At 40.8% G+C, this 18,088-nt stretch overlaps 1 protein-coding gene across 3 annotated transcripts in view; it reads left to right on the top strand.

Annotated features, from left to right (window-relative positions):
* Positions 1-18,088, top strand: part of cntnap5b (contactin associated protein family member 5b) — an 83,495-nt gene that overhangs the window by 59,330 nt on the left and 6,077 nt on the right. For all 3 annotated transcript variants that reach the window (XM_089134480.1, XM_089134485.1, XM_089134488.1), the window contains 8 exons: positions 4,217-4,323; positions 4,551-4,670; positions 8,249-8,449; positions 12,406-12,562; positions 12,752-12,879; positions 13,120-13,290; positions 15,602-15,820; positions 15,991-16,230. In XM_089134480.1, coding sequence (XP_088990606.1) covers positions 4,217-4,323; positions 4,551-4,670; positions 8,249-8,449; positions 12,406-12,562; positions 12,752-12,879; positions 13,120-13,290; positions 15,602-15,820; positions 15,991-16,230 — 1,343 coding nt within the window. The remainder of the gene's footprint in view (positions 1-4,216; positions 4,324-4,550; positions 4,671-8,248; positions 8,450-12,405; positions 12,563-12,751; positions 12,880-13,119; positions 13,291-15,601; positions 15,821-15,990; positions 16,231-18,088) is intronic.

The following is an 18,088-nucleotide window of genomic DNA, read 5'->3' as shown; positions in this document are numbered from 1 at the left end:
CTTGCTGTCCTCGAAAAGTCATTAAAGACATCGTTAAAATAGTCCAAGTGACTACAGGGGCTCAATCTTAAGTTTATCAAACGACGAGAACACTTTTGTGCGCAAAAAACAACAACAAAAATAACGACTTTATTTCAACTATTCGTTTATTTCTCCCTCTGCGCGAGTCAGGTTACTAGTTTAATAGCGTAAGCTTCTGTTATTGTACGTCACACGCATCACACACACATGACCAGCGTCAGCCAATAGTGAGCCTACGTGTGACGTAGCTCTACGCAATCACACTACGTTAACTGACTTACAGGCTCATGGAGAAGGAAGTGATAGTTGAAATAAAGTCGTTATTTTTGTTGTTTTTTTGCGCACAAAAGTGTTCTCGTCGTTTGATAAACTTAAGATTGAGCCCCTGTAGTCACTTGGACTATTTTAACGATGTCTTTAATGACTTTTCGAGGACAGCAAGAGCCAGTACCTCAAGAAGCCTATGGACTGTATGCAGGAGCGATCTTAATATCTTAAATATCTTAATTTGTGTTCCGAAGATGAACGAAGGTCTTACGGGGTTGAAACAACATGAGGGTGAGTAAATACTGACAGAATTTTCATTTTTGGGTGAACTAACCCTTTAAAACTGATGGTCATATGCGCAAATTATCCACGTTGACCCTTATTGATTGTAATGCGTTTTCCAGTGATTGTCATAGTTTGGTTACACTAGATTGCTCGTTAAGCAGCAGCCAATGTAGGGGAGCGTCCTCTTGCAACGATCCTGAACGCTGTTGAATTATGACTGTCTAGCCAAGCCAAGGACAAACACATAAAGAATCGTTTGATGGAAAAATGAGACATTGAGATGCAACATCATTTAGAGCCACATGAAGCTTGTTGAGTACCAAGGCTGTAGAAGATGTGCCTGTTTTCGCTTCAGTAAAGCTTATCAGCTAGAGTAAATGAAGATAAGTGAGGGCAGTTGTGGGTTCTGGCTGTCCTCTAGAAGAAGTTAGAAAGTCTCTAAAAGGTATGCTTCTCTCTGATGGCATTTGATCACCATCCTAAATCATTTGTGTAGACCTATCCTAGCTGTACCACGTCTCTTGCTGTATTACTTTCTCGTTCTGTATCAAGCCACCTTCTTTTTTTGTCTCTTTATCACTCTGTCTAACCTATGGCTAGGCCTCAAGTCCTTGTCCTTGCCAGCTGACTTCAGTTTGATACGTTAAGGTAGATCAATAGAGATTTGGACAGCGGCCACTGGGCCAAGACTTCTCAGCTTCTGCCAACAACCACCCTACCTAAATAGCACCAGTGAAAAGGGAACTGGTTTGTGGGCGAAAATGTATAGCAATCCTTGGTGGCGATGCTTCCCACATTGCCCTGTTCTTCATGAAGTGCAGAGCAGAAATAAGCGAATAAAATGAGAACGGGAGAGTGAGGGTAATCTTTAATCACACTCGCTATGGTTGAATGAAGATTCACACCACAGCAGTTTAGATATCCTTTGGTTTCTGTCCGTGGCCCCTTAGATTTCGCTCCTTTTAACCTTTCTGTACCATCACTTTTTTCTTTCAAATAGACTGGCCTTTGTACTCTTGTGCTTAACGTTGCAGAAAGACACAATTAAGATGTATTCAAATGTATATAAGGGTTTAACAGTCATCAGTTGGCGCTGAGATCAGCCGGCACCATTGTAGATCGACCTCTGCTGAGTTTCAGAGACGCTCGCAATCTTGCAGCCGGTGCTGCGAGACGGTTGTTATTCCTCCCTCATCACACTTCATGTGCACGATTCATTGGTTAGTGTTAAGTGTTTAAATGTCTTTGTTGTGTTATGCCTCTGTCGTCTCTAAAACAAGATGTTTCATTGGTTTTGGCTACTGTTGTACAGTAGGTAATACAGCGTTCCTGTCAATTAGTTAACTTAATTTAATGGAGGTTAACTTAATTTAATTAAGTTGCAGCAAAAAACATAAAATAATGATAGACTTGGAAAGACGTCAAGATTCCCTTGAGGGTCACATTTAGATTCCCGGTCTGGTATGGAACGCCCTTTTTTTTTAAAAAAAAAAAGCCAATAGATAAAATTAATTGTAAACTATTCCAACATATTTCGGAGTTCAACTTCAGCGTGGTTTCATCCTTCATTGTTCATCTGTAAGTGCTTCAATTTCAACACAGTCTCATCCCAAGACGTCATATAACTGACGTCTTGGGACGTCTTTTGACCATACGTCAATATCCGCCTTTTTAGGGCCCCCTTAAACGTCGGTAGATGGCGATCCCGGGCCGTCATACAACTGACGCTTTACCTTTAACGTCAGTTAGGTGACGGGTTAGGTTTAGGTCTGGGGTAGAGTTAGGATCCCATAACCTCATCTACCGACGTTTAAGGGGGCCCTAAAAAGGCGAATATTGACGTATGGTCAAAAGACGTCCCAAAACGTCAGTTATATGACGTCTTCGGATGAGACTGCGCTGTCAATTTTGCTTCAAACTTTTGTTTTCATGCGCGCCAGTTTCACTCTTGACGCGCGAATTAACACAAAGTGGTCAAGTGTCAAACCAGACGCGGTAGACGCGATTTTGACGCGCTATTCGCGTCCCGTGTGAACGCACAGTAAGAGACGTCATGGGAATTTTGTAACAGGTAGGATTAAAGGCAACATTGCTCAAAAAGTTGCCCCATGTAAAATCACCTTTAGTGTGGCCAGTAGGGGGTGCTCACCCTGTGGTCTGTGTGGCCCCTATTACCCCTGTATAATGATGGGGACACTATACTGTAATAGGTAGGTAATACAGCGTTCCTGTCAATTAGTTAATTCAATTTAATGGAGGTTAACTTAATTTAATTCAGTTGCAGCAAAAACATAAAATAATGATAGACTTGGAAAGACGTCAAGATTAGATTCACATTTAGATTCCCGGGCTGGTATGGAACGCCCACTTTTTAAAAAAGCAATGGATAAAATTAATTGTAAACTATTCCAACATATTTCGGAGTTCAACTTCAGTGTGGTTTCATCCTTCATTGTTCATCCGTTAGTGCTGAGATCAGCTCACGCTGGTTTTGAATCGACCTCTGCTGAGTTTCAGTCACGGCCGTAATGCTGCGGCCTATGAGGCGAGACGGTTGTCATTTCTCTCCTCCTTTTCCTCATCACACGCTACATGGATATGAGTTATTTCAGCCACAATGGAGGCTGACAGCTGTGTTTTCTTCTTCTTATCGTCATTATCCTGATCTTTTGTTCTCTCTCTCTCTGTACTCTAAATTAATCAAAGTTGCAATCAAGCATCGTAAGATTCTTTAAAGTTCTTTTTCCTCACCTCTGCAGGTATTAATATTTTGTACAGCATTTGATTAGAGTATTCAATTATTCAATTTTCTTTTAGTCACAGAAACTGTTAGAGGATTAACACACCTTTCAGATTCAATAGTCTTTATTGTTTCTCTGGCAGAGCGTTGCTTCAGAAAAGATGATTTTAGAGCTAAATGCATACCCTGATGGTTTTGTTGAATCATATTTTAACAAGGGAGTTGCGTCGTGTTACAGTTTTAATTAGCATTTTTACATCCAGGTATTTAGCATATGATTTGCATTAAATGGCTTGTGTGTTATTGTCTTTCGGAAATTAAATTTCAGCAAAGTTTCCTTTCTGAAGTTATTAGGGCTCCATTTAGGTGAGTTTTATGAATAATGTAGGTAGTTTTTTTTTTCTTTCTATTACCTGCTGACGAGAACGGGATTGAAAAATAAAACCCCTTTATTTTATATACAATTAAAACGCAGGATGTCACAAAACATGTTGATCATTTCAAGAGTCGCTATATTACTTGTACCTATAAGACTCATCCCAACAGAGACAGCAAGAGCGAGTTTGGTTCTTGGCTTCAGATTTAACTTCATCACATTCACAATCTTTCATCCCTTGTCCTCCAGCCTCATCCTTGAGTGCGTGTTCAGTCTGTCGCAAAATTGATGCATCCTTCGTGAGCTTCAGCCTCGCTCATCTATTTCCTAATAGTCACTTGTGGTTATTGATTGATGCCACGTCCTTAAATCCCACGAGCACAAAATGCATTACAGCTTGGTATTGTACCGTATGTCGCAGTGTGTCGTTTGGGTGATTTGTATAATTCGATTATGTATTTTTTTTTTTACCGTGCCTTACAGTAAGTACTGTTAAAGTTCGATCAGAAATCTTATTTGTCTTGCAGATGTCTTCCTAACTATTGCGAGCATGATGGAGAATGTTCTCAATCCTGGAACACGTTCTTCTGTGACTGCTCGGGAACCGGGTACACGGGAGCCACCTGTCATAACTGTGAGTCGAAAATAACCATAGCGATTACAACAAACAAAAACAGCAAGTTCATTGAACAAACTCTTTCAACTGTCTTAGGTTTTGGGATTGATTGAACTTTGATATAAGTTTTTCTATTGACGTTTTTTTCTTACAAACACAAAAACATACATCAACGGACAATTTTCCTTCATTGATGAAGCTCAATATGAACTGAGTTGATGTTTTTGTTGCTGTTTTCTGGTTAGCCATCTTTGAACCCTCCTGCGAGGCCCATCGGCTCACAGGAAGCGCCTCGGGCTTTTTCTCGATCGATCCTGATGGAAGCGGAACGCTTAAATCAACAGTCGTCTACTGCAACATAACCGGTGAGACCTCGGTGGGATAAAAACATGTGTTAACATGAATACTGCAAGTGTGGGATAAAAATAGACATGCATACATATGCAATGTTTTATTTTCACAAGTTGTATATGTTTTGAAAAAAAAAATGGCTTGGCATTCTATTTCTAAGACCGTTTCATATTTTCTCGAACTTGTTTTGTTTGTTTTATACTCACTGAATAACACTTTAACATAAGGTTCAGTTCGCTAACATGAATGTATTTATACTGCACATTAGGTATTATGAACAAACAATGAGGACTAATTGTACAGCATTTGTTAATTATTTACTGTTGAATTAATGTTTGTTTACAATTAATTTATGTTAATTCACACTATTTGAAATTAATATTGTACACTGCTGATTTGGGTCAGTTAAATTAAAAAAATGCTCTTATGCTCACTAAGAGTTTATTTGATCAAAAATACAGTAAAAACTGTCATATTGTGTAATAGTATTACAATTTAAAATAACTTTTTTCTTTTTGAATGTATTTAAAAAAAGATTCCTGTGATGTAAAGCTGAATTTGTCAGTGTCACATGATCCTTCAGAAATACACCGCTCTACAGTAATTTGAAAGTGATTGCAGTACCAGTTTTGGCCACAATTTTACATACGGCTCTTTTAACATTAAAGGGACACTTCAGAATTTAGCATTAAGCTTTGTATTAGTAGAAAACCTGTAATATTTTCGAATTACCATGCTTTCCACCCTCATATCCCCCTGAGACGAGAGTTTTATGTATTTTTTGTCTGGAAAAAAAATCCTCCAATGACGCAAAAATCGTCATTTTGCGTCATCGGAGGATTTTTTGACCAGAGGCTAAAGACTACAGCCAGTAAAAAGAGCTGTCCCACGTGTTCTCAACCCGCCTATAGATGGTGGGATCTCACTCACAGAATGTACACACAGTGTCAGCCATCTTTTTTTGGAAGCTAAGCTAGCAGGCTCTTGTTCTGTGGAGAAAGCTGAGTAGTTGGGATTAACATTCATCCTCTTTTTCACGGACATGTCGCTTTTGCTTTCTGCAGTCGCAATTCATTGTTTACATGCACAGCTTTTGTTTCAATCTAACCGAATTCATTCCGATTGGTGAATCTGAATGCAATGTTTACATGAACGCTAAACAAGTGATCGGTTGATGTGCCTTTTAACATTGCTAAGAAAATCCCTGCTTCTCCGTGAGAGATCTCGGTGCGTCTCACAGGTGTCGCTCATCGGTAATCACGCCACCGGCCTCGCGCCGTTCTCCCGCGGCCCTCAGCCTCGACCTGTTCTCCACAGTAAACATAATGAATTGCGACCGTAGAACGCAAAAGCCGAATCCCGGACATTTTGGGTGATCTCGAAGTACATTTTCGGGCAGACTCATCAAGGAGACTCACTAGTAGCCTAGACTACTGCGCTCCTTTACCGGTAGGCGTGGCCTTCTAGGGCGAAGCAAGTGCATTCTGGGAGTTGTTGTCTTTCATCCACATAAGCCAAAAATCCATTTTCTGGCTTTTTTCAGTCTAGAAATCTCCAAATTCAAACATAATTTCACATTTCTTCTACATAAATGACCCATTTTAAATACACATTCATCTTTCCAATTATTCCTTTAAAGGGTTAGTTCACCCAAAAATGAAAATTAAGTCATTAATTACTCACCCCCATGCTGTACCAACCCCGTAAGACCTTCGTTCATCTTCGGAACACAAATAAAGATATTTTTGATTGAATCTGAGGGCTGGATCACTCTTCCATTGGCTTCCTAAGGGACTGGCTCTTGACGGCCCATAAAGTCATTAAAGAAAAGGTTTAAATATTCCATGTGCCTACAGCGGCTCAATTATAAGTTTATCAAGCGACGAGACTACTTTTTGTGCGGAAAAAACATAAATAACGACTTAATTCGACTATTCTATTACTTCCTTATGGGCGCATGCGCGAGAACTGAGACGAGGACGTTCTTCTCCTTCGACTACTTTTTGTTACCGGCTGCTCACCGAGTTTTACCACCCCCTACCGTATAAGATGATGTGCTGATATAGCTGGGAGCGAAAAACTTTCTGTTTACAAGCAGAGGAAGATTCGCGCTGTACATACGCTTTTCAATTAGCGTATTTTCCGCACTACAAGGTGCACTTAAAAGCCTTTATTCTTCTCAAAAAACGACAGTGTTCCTTATAATCCGGAGCGCCTTATATATGGATCATCATTTTATACGGTAGGTGGCGGTAAAACTCCTAAGCGGAGCAGCCGGTAACAAGAAGCAGTCGAAGGAGAAGAACGTCCTCGTCTCAGTTCTCGCGCATGCGCCCATAAGGAAGTAATGGAATAGTGGAATAAAGTCGTTATTTATGTTTTTTTCGCACAAAAAGTAGTCTCGTCGCTTGATAAACTTATAATTGAGCCGCTGTAGGCACATGGAATATTTAAACCTTTTCTTTAATGACTTTATGGGCCGTCAAGAGCCAGTCCCTTAGGAAGCCAATGTAGGACTGATCTAGCTCTCAGATTCAATCAAAAATATCTTTATTTGTGTTCCGAAGATGAACGAAGGTCTTACGGGGTTGGTACAGCATGGGGGTGAGTAATTAATGACTTAATTTTCATTTTTGGGTGAACTAACCCTTTAATGTAGGCTACAGAAATAATAACAAACAAGGGTGAATTTAATCCTTAGCCGCCATGTCAAAGTCAAAAACCTTAAAAGTGTTTGCAGTCAGAGTTTTTTCAGATTATTGTTAGGAGTTTTTGAGGGTACAGAGCTGTCGAATTGTTGAAGGCACTTTTCGGCCGGGGGAAATCTGTTTGAATCCACACGAAGGCGGAGTCATTAATCAGAGCTTGAACTTGTCCAATCGCTGATGGATGCTGCATTGTTTGCCAGGGCCGTCTGTGTCCCTGGGTGCCGAACCACGGGCCTTTCCGGGGGAAACCGTGCATCGGTCCGTTTTGCTGGACCGTTATACAAGCTGCTTGTTCTGTGAAATATTACTCATCTTCTGCAGAATTGTGATAAAGCATTGCCCTCTTCCACACATGCGCTGGCTCGGGATCCACTAGAATAAAGTGCCATTGACTTTGGCCAACCTCAATTAGAAATGCCGCATGAAATGTAAATTAATGTAGGCTTGGCACATGCAGACTTAAGTGCCTGCTGGCTGGGTAAACACAGCCCCCCCTGCTGAGGTGTTTGCTGGATAAATGAAAGCTGACGTCAGGGGTGTAGTGAAGATTGCCCTTAACTCTGAGCTTGCTACGCGGCTTTATTTTTAAAGCTAATTGAAGCCGCGCTCTTTCTCGTTACGGTTTGTGTACGTTATTATCTAGATTACAGATCGCGCTTGTGACTGAATGAATCGAGGAGGTATAACTTGCTGCGGGTTCAGTTTAGTAAAGGATTGAATTTGACAGTGCAGATAATGTGGACTATGTTGGCAATTGAATGGTGCTACTTACTACATACTGCAGACTAAAAATAGGATTTTCAGTTAGTGCTGACAAATAATGAATTGATGATTCAAACTTTGCATGTCTAAAAGTATTGTGCGTATCTATCTGTGTTTTCCAGATGATAAGGTTTGGACGGTGGTGAATCACAACAGCACTGATATAGTGAGAGTTCAAGGGTCGTCCCTTCAGAAGCCCCACGTGATGAAGTTCAACTACAGCGCGTCTCTGGAACAGCTGCGGACTCTTGTGGGCAGGTCCGAACAGTGCCAACAGGAAGTCGTTTATCTCTGCAGGAAGTCCCGCCTCTTCAACACATGGGGTGGGTTTTGAACAACTTCTGCAGTTTGTGTGCTTTAACTTAAGTTTTTCCATCAAATATTTTGTTTTTTTTGTATAATATATAATTTTGTATAAAATATGTCAGAACCAGAACAAAAGAGATGTTTCTTACTAGTTCAGATGACATTTGAATTATGTTGGTCATACTTAGTGGCTTATGATTTCTGCGATCACGGTATCGCGGACGGAATTGCGGAATTGGCCAATTAACGCGGAATCTAGTGTTAACGCGGAATTTCGTGGAATTTTAGATATTTGGTTTGAAATTCTGTTTTTGTTTGGGAGATGAATGTCTGTCTGGTGAAAATGCAGTAAAAAAACCAAACAAACTAATTCCCAAAAATTTAAACGGAAAAAACGGAATTTGGGAGAAAAAAAATAAAACGGAATTTGGGAAAAAATTAACCGGATTTCATAGGGTCCTACATACTTTCAAAAAGAATAATCTGTGCATCTTAATGACAGTATCCACACCGGCGCGGTGACTGACAGCCGCACAGTCTCCTCAAACATTGTGTTCATCCACGCTGTGTCGTTTCGAGGGTGTTGAAGTACAACTCAAGTAAAGTTGATAATTCCGCGAATGACTGCAATTGCAGATTTCGAACAGAGATGGCGACAAAGAGGAAAAACTGCGGACTGCAGCTTTAAGAAAAATATGTTATTTCTATATATTTAATATAAATATATATACATTATATACATGCATATATGTGTATTTATATATACACAATAATTTTACTCAGAACAAATGTTATATAATTATTTTGGATGCGATTAATCGTTGCCAAGCTGGTATTGTAGCATTTCAGCTTTGTTTCAGTTAAAGGGTTAGTTCACCCAAAAATGAAAATTAAGTCATTAATTACTCACCCCCATGCTGTACCAACCCCGTAAGACCTTCGTTCGTCTTCGGAACACAAATGAAGATATTTTTGATTAAATTTGAGAGCTGTATAACTACCACATTGGCTGCCTAAGGGACTGCCTCTTGACGGCCCAGAAAGTCAATGAAGAAAATGTTTAAATATCCTACCGTGACAACCGTGGCTCAACTATATGTTTATCAAGCGACGCGAATACTTTTTGTGCGAAAAAACAAACAAAAATAACGAATTTATTCGACTATTTCTTTTCTTCCTTGTAGGCCAGAAACGAGACTTCCTTAGATTTCCACGACGCATGCGCGAGAACTGATCTGAAGTAGTGTAAGCAGATCGCAATTCTCGCGCATGCGTCGTGGAAATCTAAGGAAATCTCGTTTCTGGCCTACAAGGAAGAAAAGAAATAGTCGAATAAACTCGTTATTTTTGTTTGTTTTTTCGCATAAAAAGTATTCGCGTCGCTTGATAAATGTCATCAAAAATATCTTCATTTGTGTTCCGAAGACGAACGAAGGTCTTACGGGGTTGGTACAGCATGGGGGTGAGTAATTAATGACTTAATTTTCATTTTTGGGTGAACTTACCCTTTAACAAACAATTTTCGGAGCTGCTAGCAATAGCAAGTTAGCTTTAAAAACATAAGATCCCACTACAAAGCCACTCAACCTCCGGACGGAGAACGGACAGCAGTGTCAGAAGACGAGAGACGGCGTTAAACTAACCCCTTGTCTCAAACCACTTGACATTACAATGATAATGAATGTAAACAACTTACAGCACTGAGTTATACCACTTGGCTGCTGCAGATTAATTTCGGTGTTGATAGTGTTGCCATATAAATGCGTAAATATGAGTCCTGAACTGCTCCAAGAAAAAAACGTCACGGGTTTCCATCTCTTCCACATTACAGTAGTTAAGAACGCAGCATAAGCTGGTTGTTTGGGTTCAGTAGAAGCAGTAAAAGGTGGCTGCGGTTTTGTTCGCAGTCTAATGACTGTCTAATTCTGGACAGCATGAAACGTGATGATGACACATACATACGTTGACAGGCAGGTAGAACATCGTATGATTGGGTATACATTTTATGAACCTAAGCCTTCCACATACTGTATGATATGATATAAATATACCTATAAACACATTTAGATACACTTTACTTAAGTGATTGCTATCAGGATGTGAAGAGACTCTCAAGCAGCTTAACAACATAACAACTTCTGGAACAAATCGCCAACTCTGCCTTTAATGTCAAGCAGTCGCTCATCTGTGTTCACTATCCGGTCAGTTCATCTCTCCCAAGTCCTTTTTTCTTTGATTAAACGTCTCAGCTCATTGGATGATTTACCCGAAGTGGAGTTTGTTCAGATCTATAATCTGACTTGACCCCAATCTAATTTTCAATATTAATTGATGGGAAATGGCGACATTTATAAACTAGCCGGTCCTTGAAATTGTTCATCACTTTGTGCCGGGCACAGGGATATTTGCATAATGAGATCTGAAGTTGGGTCCCAGTTCTTGCGCTTTGGGGGCTGTAGAGCAAAGTCTCAAGGATTGGCCTGATTTTCCCTGGGGGATATTGGGTATAAAGACTAAATGTGTGGAATAATTGTTGCTGGATGTGGTGGGAATATCTCCATTGACTAGTCTTTTTTCAGATCTGTTAACTTCAGAGGAACACTCTCAATTCTGCCCACAGTTTTACTGTGGTAGAACAAGCTCTTACCTGCGTGTAATTGTCAGCTAAAGTTTTTTATTATTATTATCATCATTTTGAAATGATTCAAACCTCTTTTTAAATTGATATAGCATAAGCATAAATGTTATATGCCTTATTATTATTATTATTATTGCCATTTACCAATTTCATGTACAGTATAAACCCCTTTTTAAAATAAAATTGTTATGTTATATATTTATTATTTGATATTCTTAAGTGATATAAAATAAATATTATATATATATATATATATATATATATATATACTGTATTTAATGTATGTTTAAATTGTTATAATACCATACGCATAAACATTATACAGAACATATGCCATATAATTATTATTATTAGTATTAGTAATAATATTTTTATTCAGAAACAATGCTCAGGCAGGCCGTGGCAAACGATGCCCAATTTGCACTAAGAGGCCTAACGTGTGCCAAGAAAACATCCCCCACACCATTACACCACCGCCACCAGCCTGCACAGTGGTAACAAGGCATGATGGATCCATGTTCTCATTCTGTTTACGCCAAATTCTGACTCTACCATCTGAATGTCTCAACAGAAATCGAGACTCATCAGACCAGGCAACATTTTTCCAGTCTTCAACTGTCCAATTTTTGTGAGCTCTTGCAAATTGTCGCCTGTTTTGCCAATTTGTAGTGGAGATGAGTGGTACCCGGTGGGGTCTTCTGCTGTTGTAGCCCATCCGCCTCAAGGTTGTGTGTGTTGTGGCTTCACAAATGCTTTGCATACCTCGGTTGTAACGAGTGGTTATTTCAGTCAAAGTTGCTCTTCTATCAGCTTGAATCAGTCGGCCCATTCTCCTCTGACCTCTAGCATCAACAAGGCATTTTCGTCCACAGGACTGCCGCATACTGGATGTTTTTCCCTTTTCACACCATTCTCTGTAAACCCTATAAATGGTTATGTGTGAAAATCCCAGTAACAGAGGAGATTGTGAAATACTCAGACCGGCCCGTCTGGCACCAACAACCGTGCCACGCTCAAAATTGCTTAAATCACCTTTCTTCCCCATTCTGACATTCAGTTTAGAGTTCAGGAGATTGTCTTGACCAGGACCACACCCCTAAATGCATTGGAGCAACTGCCATGTGATTGGTTGATTAGATAATTGCATTAATGAGAAATTGAACAGGTGTTCCTAATAATCCTTTAGGTGAGGGTATATATAATAGTGTTTTATTATACTGTACACTAAACTACTTATTGACTGCTGGTATTGAATTTCTATATTGGCACATTCCTGAGGCGTTTTTAGTCGAGTCATTGTCAAAATGAAGAAATATGTTGTGTTGTTTGCTCCAGATGGGACGCCCTTGTCCTGGTGGCTGGACCGGGCGGGAGAGAGAAGGACGTACTGGGGTGGATTTCTCCCCGGGGTGCAGCAATGCGCCTGCAGCCTGGATGAGAACTGCATCGATATGAACCACTTCTGCAACTGTGATGCTGACCGCAACTCATGGTACAAGCCTCGCGTTCAGTCTGTTTGCCTACATTGTTTGCCCGTTTCTACACTAGTGGTCTTTCGTATTAGAATTTCAGTTGCTTTGTTTGTAATCTGTTGAATATCTTCTCACCACATGTACAATATCAACACCCGTAGATGCTGATGGCAGCCATGTGAACACAGCTATTGTTTGCTTGTGAACAGGGAGAATGACACTGGAGTTTTGTCCTACAAAGAGCACTTACCGGTGACCGAGATCTTGGTCGGAGACACAAACCGAACCGGGTCAGAAGCGATATACAGAGTCGGATCTCTCCACTGCTACGGGGACAGTACGTAAGGCCTTAACCATACAGAAAATACCATGTTTTATCATACTATACAAGTTTTCTTTAGCTAAATATCTGATGCGCACCGTATTCTATTTGATTTGAGACAAGTATTATTACACTGCCGTTAAAAAGTGTTTGATCTGTTCTTTTTTCCAAATAGAACATGAACAACATTAAAAAAAAATTGTATAAAATAAATGTTTGTATAAAAACGATATAATCGGTCTCCTCTGACCTCAGGGTTTCTGTGGAACGCTGCCTCCTTCTACCAGGAGTCGTCCTACCTGCACTTCCCTACACTTCAGGCCGAGCTCAGCGTCGACGTCTCGCTCTATTTCAAAACCACGGCACCCTCCGGAGTCTTCCTGGAAAATCTGGGCACAAAAGACTTCATTAGAGTGGAGCTCAGCGGTGAGTCCCTTTATATTGATCGGCGGAGTGATCAAACTAACTTTTCAAGTAAAGATAAAGATCCGAAACATGCTCAAAAGATCAATATATTAAGAACATGCTAAGCAATTTGAGATGAAATATGAGCATTCTCCCTGACGGGTTGTGTGAGTTTCACCCGTCTCGCTAATGTTTTAGCAACACAAATATGGAGATAAACTGGCAAATCTCGCTCATATTCATGCCATGTCATTAGTGTTTGCAGCAAAGAGGAGAGGACGTAGCCAATTTCAGTGGAAAGAGCAGTTTTACTGAACTGTGGCGCTGTGTTCTGCAGCCACTGAAACCATCAGCTGTGTAATTACAGTACACAGTTCAGTTCACTGAGGCTGTTCATCTTCATCACATTGCCTGCCCGCCGCCTTTTTTACATATTTTCCCATAAGTATTACGTATATTTATTTCCCGCAAAGAGTTTTCTGGATACATTGCCTGCATGTAAAAGAGGTAATTACAATATTGTAAACGGGAAAATTTAAACGGTCGGCCCAACTTCCTGTTCCAGGGTGGTGTTGCATGTCGTGCTGGACCTTGACTGCTTTGACAATAATTTACTATACTGTGCATATACAGTATACTGCACACACACATACATATATAAATATACCTTTTATATAAAATAAATATTTAACATTTAATACATATTCTTAATCATATCAATAAATAATCATTGAATTGAAATGAACAAAATAATTATTTAAATATATATTTTTAGTAATGTATTTAACATTTATATAAATGTTTTTACCGTTATATGTATTTTTTTCCTTTATATTTAGTATATTTTATAATTTAAATAAAATGTATTATATTTTGTTATTATTTAATATGTGTTTAAATATAGTAATGAATATTAAATTACCTACAATCAGTAGCTAATAAATAATGTCCACAAACTCCTGTTAGCGTTTGTGTCTTTTCTGAGATGGTCCTCACTGCAGAATACGAAATCCAGGGGGAGGAGTTGGATCCAGATCCAGATCCAACTCCTTCCATCTTATATATACCTAAACCTACCCATCTCCGCCCCCTGATCCCTAACCCCACCCCTAATCTTATCCATCTCCACCCCCTGATGCCTAAACCTACCCATATCCGCCCCCTGATCCCTAACCCAACCCCAATCCTATTCATTTCCGCCCCCTAACCCCACCCCTAATCCTATCCATCTCCGCCCCCTGCTCCCTAGTCCCACCCCTAATCCTATCCATCTCCGCCCCCTGATGCCTAACCCCACCCCTAATCCTACCCATATCCGCCCAAGATCCCTAATCCTACCCATATCTGCCCCCTGATCCCAAGCCCCACCCCTAATCCTACCCATATCCGCCACCCGATCCCTAACCCCACCCTAATCCTATCCATATCTACCCTCTGATCCCTAACCCCACCCCTAATCCTATCCATCTCTGCCTCCTGCTCCCTAGTCCCACCCCTAATCCTATCCATCTCCGCCCCCTGATGCCTAACCCCACCCCTAATCCTACCCATATCCGCCCAAGATCCCTAATCCTACCCATATCTGCCCCCTGATCACAAGCCCCACCCCTAATCCTACCCATATCCGCCCCCTGATCCCTAACCCCACCCCTAATCCTATCCATCTCTGCCTCCTGCTCCCTAGTCCCACCCCTAATCCTATCCATCTCCGCCCCCTGATGGCTAACCCCACCCCTAATTTTACCCATATCCGCCCAAGATCCCTAATCCTACCCATATTTGCCCCCTGATCCCAAGCCCCACCCATAATCCTACCCATATCCGCCCCCTGATCCCTAACCCCACCCCTAATCCTATCCATCTCTGCCTCCTGCTCCCTAGTCCCACCCCTAATCCTATCCATCTCCGCCCCCTGATGGCTAACCCTACCCCTAATTTTACCCATATCCGCCCAAGATCCCTAATCCTACCCATATTTGCCCCCTGATCCCAAGCCCCACCCCTAATCCTACCCATATCCGCCCCCTGATCCCTAACCCCACCCCTAATCCTATCCATCTCTACCCCCTGATCCCTAATTCTACTCCTAAACCTATCCATATCCGCCCCCTGATCCCTAACCCCACCCCTAAACCTACCCATCTCCACCCCCTGATCCCTAACCCCACCCCTAATCCTACCCATCTCCGCCCCCTAATCCTACCCATCTCTGCCCCCTGATCCCTAACCTCACCCCTAATCCTACCCATCTCCACCCCTTAGATCTGGATCCAACTCCGCCCCCTGGATCTCGTGTACTGCAATGAGGTGCTACTGTCTTTTCTTCCCGCAGCCCCTTCTGTCGTGACCTTCTCGTTTGATGTGGGCAACGGGCCGGTGGTTCTGACGGTGAAGTCTCACGTGCCGCTGAACGACAAGCAGTGGCATTACGTCAGAGCGGAGAGGAACGTGAAGGAGGCGTCGCTGCAGGTGGACCAGCTGCCCTTGCGCTTCCTAGACGCCCCATCCGAAGGCCACACACACCTTCAGCTCAACAGCCAGCTGTTTATTGGTAGGCACAGCCATGAGTGACAGCAAGAGAATAATATGCCCCATATCTCAAAACACAGATGTTGTTAATAGGGTTTAAATGCAAATGATTCGATAACTCATTTTCAACGTATTTTTTTGCATGTGCATTGGATAAGTTAAAACGACAAAACTTTTGTCTGTACTCCACAGGAGGCACAGCATCGAGGCAGAGAGGATTTCTAGGGTGCATCAGGTCATTAAATATTAACGGCATGACGCTCGACCTTGAAGAACGGGCTAAAATGACCCCTGGGGTCAGTTCGGGCTGCCCGGGTCACTGCAGCAGCCAAAACAGCTTGTGTCACAACAGGGGGAAATGCATCGAGAAAAGCAGCGGCTATGTTTGTGACTGCACACACTCTGCCTACGGAGGACCCAGCTGCAAGAAAGGTACGTTATGTTTTGTCTAGAAATGATGTGATAATATGACAATTTTTGTGTCGTGTCACTTGGTTCATCAATCATTGCTAATGATTTTAAAAAATTTTTTATTGTGAATGTTGACTGTACAGTTAAGTTTGTATAAGTTACATATTCTGGTAAAGAATAACACTAACATTTTTAGCCAGTTTATGAGACCAAAGGCTTGTTTAGCAAAACTACCCTCCCAAAAATAGTATATTTTTTGTGCTTGATTTTGTTGTACTAACAATAACGAACAAAGCTTCCTGTTTGTTTTGCATTTAATTTAGTTGTATTAGCGCTAACTAATGCTTGTCATTTCCAAGCTTCATTTTGTTGCTTTGAGAGAACAGAGCTTTGTTTTTGGTTGTTTTTTCGCAATTTTGTCGTCCTATTGTTAGCGATGCTTCTTGGTGTTTTTTTTTTTTTTGCACATAATTCATTTTATTAGTGCCAACAGAGCTGGTTTTTTTTTTTTTTGCTTAATATTTTGTACTAGTGTTAACAATGCTTCCTGGTTGTTGTTGTTTGTTTGTTTTTTGCACTTTATATTTAGTTGCACTAACACTAGCAAAGCTGAAAGCTTCCCGTCTTTTTCGTCTGTCTTTTTAAAGGATTAGTTCACTTTTGAAAAAACTTTTGCTGATAATTTACTCACCCCCATGTCATCCAAGATGTCCATGTCTTTCTTTCCTCAGTCGAAAAGAAATTAAGGTTTTTGATGAAAACGTTCCAGGATTTTTCTCCTTATAATGGACTTCAATGGGAACCAGGTCCAACCGAGGTCCAAACGACAGTTAATAACAGTTTCAGATGCAGCTTCAAATGTCTTTAAACGACACCAAACGATGAATAAGGGTCTTATCATGCGAAACGATCGGTTATTTCAAAGCTTATTCCAAAAATGTAACTTTTCTAAGGACAAATGCTAGCCTTGTAATATATTGTGAGGCGCGTTTGCAACGTCACGTAATACGTAATTACGTTCAAAAGGTCACGGGCGACGTAGCCGGAAGTACAGAATCAAAATCGTCAGACATCGTTGTTTTACCTTTTAATTCCTTTTTTGTAAACGGCGTTTGAGTTAGTTTTCACGTTCAACCTATGCGTTCAACTTGTAAACACTCTGACTCTGTACTTCTGGCTACGTCGCCCGTGACCTTTTGAACGTAATTACGTATTACGTGACGTTGCAAACGCGCCTCACAGAATGGAGAAAGGCTAGCATTTGTCCTTAGAAAAGTTACATTTTTGGAATAAGCTTTGAAATAACCGATCGTTTCGCATGATAAGACCCTTATTCATCGTCTGGTGTCGTTTAAAGACATTTGAAGCTGCATCTGTAACTGTTATAACTGTCGTTTGGACCTCGGTTGGACCTGGTTCCCATGGAAGTCCATTATAAGGAGAAAAATCCTGGAATGTTTTCATCAAAAACCTTAATTTCTTTTCGACTGAGGAAAGAAAGACATGGACATCTTGGATGACATGGGGGTGAGTAAATTATCAGCAAAAGTTTTTTCAAAAGTGAACTAATCCTTTAAGGAAGTGAAAAATAGTAAAAGAAATGGGTCATTGCGTAAATTTTATACCAACTGAAACCACAAACGGCGAAATTAATTTCGTTTCCTAGCGTAGCTTTTAACGCTTCTCCGCCATTGACAGCAGGGATGGACCAAATCACTTATCGGAAATTAGCAACAAACCTATTTTGACTGATTTGAGGTTTTTCAATTGCTATACTAGTTACAATATGGTTCCCCAAAAGCATGTTGCCCAAACAGAATAAACAGAATCTTAAAACAGCCCCGAATCCTGAAAACGTTTAAGAGATAACTAAAATAAG

The sequence above is a fragment of the Pimephales promelas genome, chromosome 2 (assembly GCF_988280905.1).
Source record: "Pimephales promelas chromosome 2, fPimPro1.hap1.1, whole genome shotgun sequence".
Lineage (NCBI taxonomy): Eukaryota > Metazoa > Chordata > Actinopteri > Cypriniformes > Leuciscidae > Pimephales > Pimephales promelas.
This window is presented reverse-complemented; position numbering and strand designations above follow the sequence as displayed.